This window comes from Lissotriton vulgaris, chromosome 9 (genome assembly GCF_964263255.1).
Source record: "Lissotriton vulgaris chromosome 9, aLisVul1.2, whole genome shotgun sequence".
Taxonomy (NCBI): domain Eukaryota; kingdom Metazoa; phylum Chordata; class Amphibia; order Caudata; family Salamandridae; genus Lissotriton; species Lissotriton vulgaris.
The window spans coordinates 909,392,631-909,404,914 of record NC_141697.1 but is presented as its reverse complement, the minus strand read 5'-3'; the positions used below and the strand labels follow the sequence as shown (position 1 = coordinate 909,404,914).

General features: G+C 42.8%; 1 protein-coding gene across 3 annotated transcripts in view; it reads left to right on the top strand.

Annotated features, from left to right (window-relative positions):
- The window catches only part of LOC147692494 (ras-related protein ORAB-1-like), a 188,821-nt gene that overhangs the window by 97,396 nt on the left and 79,141 nt on the right, over positions 1–12,284 (top strand). For all 3 annotated transcript variants that reach the window (XM_086938704.1, XM_086938702.1, XM_086938703.1), the window contains exon 3: positions 5,803–5,875. In XM_086938704.1, the coding sequence (XP_086794830.1) occupies positions 5,803–5,875 (73 nt within the window). The remainder of the gene's footprint in view (positions 1–5,802; positions 5,876–12,284) is intronic.

Genomic DNA, 12,284 nt, shown 5'->3' with positions numbered 1-12,284 from the left:
TTTCAACACATATAATGAGTAATTTAAAAACAATGGAGTTCAAGTATTTCCATCCACAGAATAATTTCTAAAGGTTTGCAATAGCTCTTGGCAGCCTTGTATTTCATTTTGTTACAATGCGCTCTGCAAGTGGTTACAAAATCATTTTCAGGACGTGAATGTGGCTTTGTGCCTGCATTCCCAGAGACCTTCTGTGTCAGAAATCACTAATACCTCCGGTGTTCATCCTGACTTGTTCTGTCCCAATATCTTCTTGGCCTACAAGCTGGAGTTGCCTACTATTTTATCATTGCAACGTGTTTACTTTATTTTAGTTTTATTTTTCCTTCCTTCTTTTGTTAACCCGTTGCCTGGGCTTGTATACTGTAATTCCCTCTACCAATATGGCCGCCAATGACACTTGTCCACACTGTGCCCTTCCCAGTGCTCCCGCTCCTCCTCCTTTCTTTATCTTGATGCACAATTGCCGACTACATTTAAATGCCGGTGTGTATTCGAACCCCTCTGCTATTAAAGACACACGCGCTAATCCTTCAGGCTCCTGACGTTCTATTGGTATCCGGACCCTCGTAGTTGGATCTCTCGATTCAATATGGTTTTAACACCCCCTGCCCTTAATTTTAGGGCATTATTACCTTATTAACTTCACAGATCCTTCGATATTTGGCATTTGTCAGACAGCTGGTCCTAAATTGGGAACACACTGTTTCCCTTCCCTGCATCCTGGTGGAACCACAACTGACCCCCAGTTACAGACAATGTGTTGCATGGATAAATATTTCGAAGGCCGCAAAGGCGAGACTGATTGCATTGCAAATGCTTGTTTCTCCTGCTGCTTTTTTGTCTACTGCTCATGCTTTGCGGACAGAGCTCTTCTTACACCAGGGTTTGTGGTGGGAGTTCCCGCCATCTTTGTGCTGTACTGCGTGATCGACATTAGAGTTTGGTCAGTGCAGTCACTTGTGTTCTTCTTCCATCGAGATGTGGAGACCACCCCAGGTTTTATTACTGATGGTACAGAGTGACTTGCTTGTGGGACGGCTGCCCAGGCACCAGATCAGGAATGCTGCCAGTTTCACTTCCCAGGTGAAGCCCTCCACGGCTCTGCATAATATTTTCCCAGTCTGTCTTATTTCTTATAGTCTTAAAAATATAGATGGTAATATTTATATTCCTTCTTCCTCTGAACTTACAAGCTCTCCTTCCTTGTCCCTTGTCCCTCTCCCAATGGTCAACACCTACAGGTGATCTCTCAGTTTTCATGTCTTCATCTCTCATATTGTTATTGAACAATCCCTTACGCTGTACTCCTTGTGTAACATTGGCCATCAGATGTGTTCTTTAAACACTTGAGCTTTGATAAAACATGGTATAGAGGTCTTGAATCTTTTATTGGATAATCTAGATTTAGCTTGCATCACTGAACCCTGGCTCGAAGAGGACTTGACTCCAGACATTGTGCTGGCAATCCCCCCAGGTTATCATAGTAAGCAGCTTGACCATCTATCACACCCTGGTGGTGGCATGGCTATAATTTTTAAATCTACTTTAATTACATCCACCCTTTCATCAGGGGGAGATTACCGATTCAGAATCTATCCTTCAACGAGAACCATTAACCTTAAATTTTGCTTCAATTACCTCCTTTTGTTTGAAAAACGATAAAGTAATTGTTCTGGGAGACTTTTAACTTACATGTAAATAATCACACAGCTGTGGTTGCCCAATAGCTACTTAGCTCATTTTCTGCTTTTAATCTCCCTCTGTTAGTGTCTGGGCCCACACAGCAGGACATACCATTGACCCTATTTTATTTTTTTTAATTTTAATTTTGGCTTCTCCCACCTTAGAGGTGACCTGGTCTGACCAGAAAACTATTTTTTTCTCTTAGTGTTCCATATTTCAACCAAACCATTATTGAAACGTGGTATTTTGCAGATTGCCTCCATTTTGGGACCTTGTATGCTTACTTTTTATTCTGATGGTAACATCAATTCTACCCTCTTCAGGGTTTGGGTTAATAAGGCATTAGATCCGCTATCCCTCTGAAAACAAGTATGCTGTGTCAGATAACATCCTCTGCCTCTTGGTTTAACCAAGAACTTCCCTTTGTCAAGAGGCTGTGCGCAAAAATAAAAAGACGAAAGAGACCTTCATACAACTCTGCTGATGAAATTAATTCTAAAACTGAATTTCAAACATACAAAAATCTTGTACAACACATAAAGGGCCGGATGTATGATGCTTTTTAGAGTGCGGAAACAGGTCTTAGACCGGTTTGCGCACGCTAAAAAGCATGGACCCATGTACAAACAGTATTTTGCGAGTCTCAATTTTGCGACACGTAAAATACTGTTTTGCTACTCGCTATTAGGAAGGGGCGTTCCCTTCTTATAGTGACTGCAAAGCTATGTTACAATGTTTTGCAACCGCAATTGCAGTCGCAAAACATTCACACATTACCACCTACTTCAAGTAGGTGGTAATGCATTCACAAATGGGAAAGGGTCCCTGGGAACACCTTCCCCTTTGCAAATGTATGCAATATTATTTTTGAAGGGCAGGTAGTGGTCTCAGGGACCACTGCCTGCCCTAAAAATTTTAACAAAAACGTTTTATTTATTTTTTAAATGCATCACGTTTTTCTTTAAGGAAAACGGGCTGCATTGAAAAAGAAAAAAGCTGCTTTATTGAAAAGCAGTCCCAGACATGGTGGTCTACTGAGCCCAGCAGGCCACCATTCCTGGGAGGGCCTGCCATACCCAATGGGCTCGCAAATTGCAAGAGACTCATTATCTATACTACTATTATAAAGGAAGAACTTTGAACCTTTGAGGCGGGTAAACTCGGGAACCGCAGAGCCAATCCACACACCAGATACATCCTTGTAATCGTCAGGGTGTGCAGATGGACATAGGCTATATAAACGTAATAAATATACGTTATTTAAAAAATTTACCGAAAAAAAGTAGTCCCTTGGAAGAAGCGCCGGCCGCGACGTGCGTGCTGCCGCGAGGAGAGAACGGGTAGGAGCGGTGTCCAGGAGCGCGAGGAGAACCGGCGGACATGGTGCGGGGAGGAGCTGCGTACAGGCGGTGAGGAGCGGCGTACAGGCGGTGAGGAGCGGTGGCAAGGCGGTGAGGAGCAGCGGACAGGCGGGGAGGAGCGGTGAGCGGCGGATGAGGTAGGTTTTAGTTAGGAGCGGTGAGCCGCGGGAAAATGAAGCAAAAATGACAATCGTGAGCAAGAGGAAGCAAACGGAGCATTACAAAAGTGAACCAAACGGTGCATTACAGGAGGAAAAAGTTACATGTGCAGGTTACAAGAGCGTACATCGTGAGCAAGAGGAAGCAAACGGAGCATTACAAAAGTGAGCCAAACAGTGCATTACAGGAGGAAAAAGTTATGTGTGCAGGTTACAAAAGCGTAGAAAGTAAACATAGAGGTATAGGAGGAAAAAGTGAAGTGTGCAGGTAGCAAGAGGAAGCAAACGGAGCATTACAAAAGTGAGCCAAACGGTGCATTACAGGCGGAAAAAGTTACGTGTGCAGGTTACAAAAGCATAGAAAGTAAACATAGAGGTATAGGAGGAAAAAGTGACGTGTGCAGGTAGCAAGAGGAAGCAAACGGAGCATTACAAAAGTGAGCCAAATGGTGCATTACAGGAGGAAAACGTTACGTGTGCAGGTTACAAAAGCGTAGAAAGTAAACATAGAGGTATAGGAGGAAAAAGTGATGTGTGCAGGTTACAAAAGTGTACAAAGTAAACATAGAGGTATAATACTGCAATATATGGAGGAAGGCTACGCGGGGACCCACGGACAATGTCGGGGCGGGCGGGGGCCCTGAAGCCTAATTGCTCCCGAACAACGTCGGGACGGGCTGCTAGTTATTCATAAGCCTCGCAATTTGTGACCCCATTGGCAAGCGCAAACAGTGTTAAACACACTGTGGTACATGCCAAATAGCGCCTCGCAAATTGTAAGTCGCCAATGCCGCACAATATCCGAGCCGCTATTTGGCAGTTCGTACATCTGGCCCAAAGTCTTCTCCAGGAGATTTTGTCTATATTGAATAATTTTTCCCATCCTACAGCAGTCTGAACTACTATACTAACTCTGCAGTTTTGCTTTCATGTGCATGCTTTTGAGTTCCTTCCCCTCTTGTTCCAGCAAGACTAACTCAAATCTGTTTGCTAACACCATTCAGATGTCTATCCGTTCAGTCCCCGTGTAGACTTCTTTTATCACAGTCATCCAAACATCATCTGTAAACTCTGCACCATATCTTCAGAGTACCCTTTTGACCCATTCCCCGCCAAGGCAGTAATATCATATTTAACTCCTTTTCTTACCACACACTGAACGTCCTTGTTGAGCTGTGGTAATGTGCCTGAATTTTGTAAAAAGGACCTCATCATCCCTCTGCTGAAAAAGCCTGCCGCAGATCCTTCCATAATGTACATTGTTGTAAATAGGTTAGGTAGGCAGCAGAACACGTCTTCAGGTTACTAAGATAGATTTATTAAGATACACAGCAGAGCAGTAAACCTCACAGCTGACCAGACCATCAACTGCCATAAGGTACTATGGGAGATTGGGAAGATAGAAACACTAAGAAAGGACTACTGACACCAAGTAGCCATAGTGAATGAAGTACAAATATACAACATACATCTATCATCCCATTTCTCCTCTGCCTCTGGTGGCTAAGATTTGTGAAAGCTTTGTCAATCAACAGCTATAAGTGTATATTGAAGATCACCATCTATTATTTGTCTATCAATCGGATTTCTGTCCCAACTGAGCACTGGCACTGTCTTGGCCCGTGGTGACATGAGAAAAATATTTAATGCCAGAGGCTCTGCTGCTCTCATCTTATTGGACCTCTTGTCAGCCTGTCACACAGTATCCTACAACATTCTTTTAGACGGGCTCAAAGATATTAGGCGGAAGGGCACAGTTCACAGCTGCTTTTCCTCATTTCTTAAAGATCACTCTCAAGCAGTGGCTTTGCACCCTTTTTACACCGAATTCAAGGTTAATAAAAGCTGGCTTACTCATGTCACCTCCCTGAGCACAACCTTGTTTAACATCTACGTTTCTCCCTGGTTGCTTTTATTATATTCTTTGACCTCACACTTTATGCCTATGTAGGAGATATCCAGATTGTTCATAGACTTGATGGAGGACGTATCAATATTTAAGGTGCCTATGCTCAGGTTAATTTCATGAATTCCAATTCTCCCAGACATTATTTGTGGAAATCCTTCAGTTGGTGGCCTGATTCTCTCAGACCCCCTCATGATCATGCCTGTAAGGTATGCAACCTGGGCATCTTCTTCGATGAAAAACCTACTTTTGAGGCGCACGTTAATAAGCTCACCACTAATGTTTTCTTTTCAATGCCCCTACCCATTCCGACACCTCATGGTCTTGTTGCACAGTGGCTTCTAATCTTGACCAGCTTCAGAATGACTTCTTCCCTTGATCTACATCAGAATGCCCTTACTTAGAATCCCCCCTTAATCTCACTCAGGCACAGAAGAGCATTAACCCATTACTGGAGGAAGCACTCAGTCTACTGAGACCAGTAGTTTCCGGAATAGGTTAGGACTGTCTGAACTCATTGGGGGCAAGTCATGAATTCCTTACACTGTCCTACATATATAGCCTCAAACATACATGTGCATCATCACTTTTACTGTTGTGGAATCAGGCCGAAGGGGTTGTACGAATGCTTGTGTTGTGTAAGTCATGAGTCAACCTGTTTGATCCCTCTCTTTTTTAATCTTATTTTCAGTGACTACTTATTTAAGCTCCTTCTGATTGGAGATTCTGGGGTTGGCAAGTCCTGCCTGCTGCTACGTTTTGCTGTAAGTTTACATTTTGTTGATGTCCTTTTCTGAACCTGTGTTGTTGTTGGTATTATTATTATTATTATTATTATTAAGAAGTTTATAAAGTGCACAGCTACCCGAGGGGGTTTCCTGGTGCTAATTGTTTACAAACCAACTGTTTACTAAAAAGATACTTGCTTTACTTTTATTTATTGTTGTAGTTGTTATGGTGAAGTTTGCCCATGACCATATTTCTGAAGGTATCCAATTAGTTCAGCAAAGGGATAGCAGATACTTTGGTTGTTTCTCTGCTAGTCCCCTTCGCCCCCTGTTCTCTGTCCCACCTTTCCATGCCCCACCCAGCCTTTTTGACTGAGAATCAGGTACACAGAACCACATGCTCAAGTGAATTATATGCCTGCAGAAGAAGTGTCATGAAAGACCTGCGTCACAATCACAGGAGTCGTGATGACTGTAGCAGCAGAGAAGGTGTTGAAGAGGAGGTTATATAACATAAAATATTATGATGATTTTGCAGTTTTATAATTATATGCATCCTTTAGTGGGATAAGAGTGTGATACCATAGACATTTGCAATTCATTAAGTCAGATTAGAAAAGAAATGTAAACTTATTTGAGCCTGTCACAGCACCTTTTTTTTAATCCTACACCGCATCCTTGGAGTAAACCAATGTAGCTATTTTATTAAAAGTGAATGAGCTGCAAAGATCAACTTGTCGTCCACAATAATAGTGGACATCCAAAAAAAGAACAAATGGTAAAGAAGGAGGCAAAAGAGAAGGAGATAACCGTGAGTGTGAAGTGGTTGACCAGCAAATATATTCAGTCATGCACGTTCAATATCTTGTCTATTTCCATTAGAGCGTTACAGGATGAAACATACAGCATGCACCATATAATCATTAATGGTGTATATATGAATATGTAGACATAGATTTATACTTTCAAGGCAGTATGTAGGCGTTTTATGAAGATCACTGGAAATTAAGTGAATTGTTGTAGCAGAAGCCTTTTTGGCAGGTTTTTAAAAAATTCATTTTGAACTAACGAGTCAATTTTTCGACATGAGGTCAGTGATGTAGATATACACCTCTTCTTGTAAATAATATTCTATATGTTCTTTTTAGTTATAGTTACCTTCCTTAAAGTCACCACTGTCGTTCCAAGGGACAGTTATAACTGTGTGTTTTGTGTGCATTGATGATCACTTCCACATAATTATTCATGTATTATCTTGTTCCATACGGAGGTCTAATGGGGTTTCAATACAAGACCATAAATATATTCTTACAAGAACCTTTTACCATGAGAACTTGCACAACAAACTTAGCATGCATCCTGATTTGACAAACCTCCAACTATGCAATATCATTTACTTATAGTGGGGTAATGCTAGCAGCCTTTGTGTTCCCTTTTAGGAGAGTATACATTCTTCGATTATCTTCTTCTTAAAGATTACACTCGGCCTTTTTTTCAAAACAGCAGAATTCTCAGAATAATTTTAATTTAACATGCTTTTCGCGTCAACATGAGCACTTAGTAAATGGAAAACCTCATGTCCTTCTGGTGTAGCGGTGTATTTCTTGGGAAACTGTATTTCTCTCAATTGGCTCCCTGTTAGGCCTAATGTCTGTCTGACTCTTTTGGAGATAAATGATAGCCAGATAATCACAGCTCATTTCAAGATGCCATTATGCTATTGTTGCTGAAGTCCCGTGCAGAGCAAATCAGGTCTCCCAGAACTGCAGATTCATAACTTTATTAAATATCTATGCCTAGAGAAATACCCATTACAAATAAAAAACCGGATTCGTTTGGGTTTGTGAAGTGGGGCTTCTGAGTATCTAAAGCAAGACTTTTAGGACGTATAAAATAACTCTACAAAGGTAGGAGCGAGATTTTCAGGTTAAAACGCTTAAGTGCATAGATTGGATGCTGATTTTATTGAAAAGATGAGAAATTTGTTAAGGACTGTGTATGTATATTTGTCTAGTTTAAAACGAACGAAAAAAAGTTTTTTTAAATACATTTTCTCTCTCCTATTTATTGTTCCAACATTTCTGCATCGCCGTATATTTTTTGCATCAATGCCATTAAAACTGAAATTGCAAATGCCATTATATTGCTTATTTTATTTCTAGAAGCGTGCATCTACATTCTAAATGTACTCTGTACGTCTAGCCTATGTTGGTCACTGTTTGTTCTAAGACCTCCTTTTTTCTGATGGTGTACATTGTGTAGGGCACTGTAAAAGAAGGGGTTAGAAAAAATACATATCACACATTTTAATACAGCGCTGTTTTAGATGGGTTGCTTGGAGTTGGATGTAGAATTTGGAATTTGGATAAATGTGAATCCTTTTCTGTTCAGCTTCTGCAGACTTCGAGAAGCCCGGTTCTAAACTTCTTAGTTTTATGCTCTGCCCGAACTACTTATGAGAGAAATCAATCCACAATCCCAAAGATAAACTTTAATATAAAACACAATCGTCTAATTAGAAACTAGAAAGTTAAGTTATACTTGCGATGCCATTGGAAATACTCCTCTTCTGTGAGTGAAACATACCAAGCGAGCCAATGTTTATTTCCGATATAATAATCCATAAAACACAGTACAACAAGATTAATAATATAAAAACAATCAATGTAGTTTGACAACAATAAATACCATCAATCACATACAAAGTGCCAGTGCCACAACGTTAAAAACACACGATAAATAACCAGAAAAAAACTCTGGTAATGTTAAAAACAACATTTAGCTTGGATAGAGATAAAGTGTATCTATAATAAAAGAGCTCCTATCAGAAATGAAAGCATATCACCACTTCATTGCTTTGGCACTGCGAGTATGGATGAGCCAAGCTGCAGCATGTAAAAATGTTGTTATTCTAACAACAATCACCTCTCTAATGTCAGGGCCTAAAGTGCGTAGTGCAGGCACATAATGATGAGTACTCAAGTGTTTGCATACAGGTTCTAGCCATTATTTGCGTGGCCTAACATATGTAAGACAAAAAAAGAGAAGGGTTTTCTCCGCAAAATTACAAGAGGGACACTTGCCAGAGCTACAGTACTTCATGCCCACCTCGTATAGAAGCTATTCACCGGCAGGACCCCATAACCAATGTGCTTTGAGGGGAATGCATCTATTGGGTGCTGGTGAGTGCCACACCCCTCTTGCTGTGACTTGAATATACCTCTTGTGGGTAGGATAATGGAATGCCCAGTATCTGTTTTCCAGAAGGAATACTTTTCACAAAGGATGGTTATTGATTCATTCTTGGAAAGAAAATGGCACACATATGATTAGTGCTTAATTTGGAGTGAGAAAGCAAAAGACACACAATTGATGAACGGAATGCAGAATAAATCAAAACATTCACCCCCAGTCTAGGACTGGGGATGAGTGTCTGAAAAGTTTCAGCGCTACGTCCATCATCTCCTTGTATTTGCTTTGTTCGCCCGAAGTTGGCAGCGTATGCCCGGGTCCCTTGCTCACTTTGCCACTGGATTCAAGCTAGCCTGGCTGATGAGGGGTGTTACCCCGAAAGCGGTCCCAGGATGCTTCTTTCCGGTTCAGGGAAGACCTGGTTTGGCAGTTCGGGCTGGACACTTCCCATGAGGCACAGGGTCAAGACTGAATTGCATATAGCTTTGTTTGAACTGGGGTGGTGAAGTGAGCTAAAGAACGATGATGGATTCAACCCAGATCTGTGACTGGAGGTGAGTGTCTGAAAAGTTTCAGCTCTCTGTCCATCATCTCCTTGTGTTTGCTCTGTTCGCCCGAAGTTGGCGGGGTATGCTCAGACGTGGGTCTCTTGCTCACTTTGCCACTGGATTCAAGCTAGCCTGGCTGATATGGGGTGTTACCCCGAAACCGGTCCCTGGATGCTTGTTCCGGTTCTGGGAAGACCTGGATTTGCAGTTTGAGCTGGACTGTTTCTATGAGGCACAGGGTCAAGACTGATTTGCATATAGCTGGGTCTGCACTGAGGTGGCAAAGTGAGCTAAAGAACAATGATGGCTTCAACCCAGACCTGTGACTGGGGTGAGTGTCTGAAAAGTTTCAGGACTCAGCCCATCACCTCCTTGTGTTTGCTTAGTGCTTAATTTGAGCCCATGATTGCCAATGGGCCCAGTAGTACTTCTTTTTGGGGAGCAGCACTTATTTTCCCTCATCAAACATTGATCGAGAGCAAGAGAGAGGAAAATAGCTAAACGGGAAAAAAGGATGAAGAGAAAAACGGAAAAACAGTTGCAAAGAGAGGAAGCAGGAATCTGAAAGCGTGAGATAAGAGGCAGGGAGTGTATGTTAGTTGATTAAACAGGCATGATGTAAAATCAAGACTACGCATCCTTGGAATTCGGTGCGCTTGCATTTAATAACACCAGTCCCGGGTTCTGAGCATTTCATGTGAATATTTATGGTCTACACCACGCTAGGAGCTTTGTGCAAACAAAATTTACTACTAGTTGTAGGAAATTGGGTCACTCGTTGAGAGGGGTTAAACCCTACTCAATCGGCATCAACAATCTGTCTGGGTGAAACACAAGCAACACCTAAATTAACCTGTGCTTAACCCTCTTGTAGTGTCGCACATAAACAGTCAGGCTTAACTTTAGAGGCAATATGTAAAGTATTTATGCAGCACTCTAAACAGTAAAAAAGTGAAAACACCACACAAGAAAAACCCCACACTAAGTTAGAAACATAGAGTAAATCTTTAGAAATGACAAAAATCCAATCAGTAGAACTAGAGATATGCAATTTTAAAGTTTAAGTGAAAATAGTGTCTACAAGCACCAATTGCCAACTGTGGTTATCTGGTCGCCTTGGACCGGGTCAAAGTCACAAGTTCAGGCCAACGGCGATGGAGCGTGGGCTGGCTACAGGGACCAAGTTTGTTCTGCTAAACAAAAGTACCTTAAATCGTGGTTTGCAGAGTGTTGCAAGATCCCATGTCTAGGATGTATTTTGAAGGAGCGGTTCCGTGGAGCTGCGATGCAGAATCTTACATCGTCTTCGAGGATGCTATGGAAGAGGGGCTTGTGATGTGAAGCCCTGGGTCGAGGATTCATTGTGCACTGGCAGTTCCAAGGAGACTGTGAGTTGCGTGATGGGTCCGGTGTTGGGGATGCATCGCACTGCAGCAGTTCTGGTGCAGCTGCAAGGAGATGCGTCATGCTGCACCTGTTCTGCTTTACAGGACCACAGCTGTATCAGTAGAGCACCTTATGGCCCACTTTCAAGGGTCCAGGGCTGGGAGTGGCACCCCTTGGAGGGGGGTGGTTAAGATTCACAGCAGACAGAGTTAAGGTGCTGGATTTAAGGTTGTTGAAGCCTTTTCTGCTCCTGAGGCTATGATCGGGAAGCCAGCCAACTAGCCCTTGTAGTCACTCTAGCGGTCCTTTAATCAATATGCAGGTCCAGTCCTTCACTGATGCAGCAGGACAACAGAGTTGCAGTCCTTTATGCAGAGAAGCACATCAGTCCTTCTGAGTCTTCCACAGCTCCTGAGGTGTACTGAACAGTTGGGTCTGAGGGTCCAATATTTATACCTCCCTTCACCCTCATTAGAAGCCACGGACTTAACATAGGCTCCTACGCTGACAACACCCAGCTGATCCTCTCCCTCACCAACGAACCCTTAACCACCATAACCAATTTCCACAGTGGAATGAAGGCCGTTGCCACCTAGATGAAAGACTGCTGTCTCAATCTCAACTCTGAAAAGACCAAAGTACCCATCCTGGGACCCTCCCCTTCAGCCTGGGACGGACTCTTGATGACCAGCTACTCTGGGACTCACCCCATCCCGACAGAACATGCTCGCAACCTCTGCATCAAACTGGACTCATTGCTCACAATGAACCACCTAAACCAACACAGTTTCCACAGCCTGCTTCCACACACTTGGCCTGCTTCAAAAGACATTTAGATGGATCCTCACAGAATCCAGAAAGACTATTACCCATACACTCATTACCAACAGACTCAACTATGGCAATGCACTGTACACTGGCATCACCCAGAAACAGCTCAAGAAACTACTGAATGTCAAAACGCCACAGCCACATTGCGCAACACCTTCGACAACTCCACTGGCTCCCTGTCAACAAGAGAATCCCCTTAAGCTCCTCACACATGCCTATAAAGCTCTCCACGACTAAGGACCAGCATGCCTGAACCATCACCTGTGTTCCATGTAAAAGCACGACCACTCCGTTCCGCCCAACTTGCCTTAGCCTCTGTCCCTAGGATCCACAAAGCCAGAACCGGCTGAAATTCATTCCCCTACCTCACCGGCAAAACCTAGACCACCCTGCCCCTCCACCTCAGGCATTCCGCGTTGCTGACCCACTTCAAGAAGAACCTCAATACCTGGCTCTTTGAATGATACTACACCCAGAGGGACCAGCAG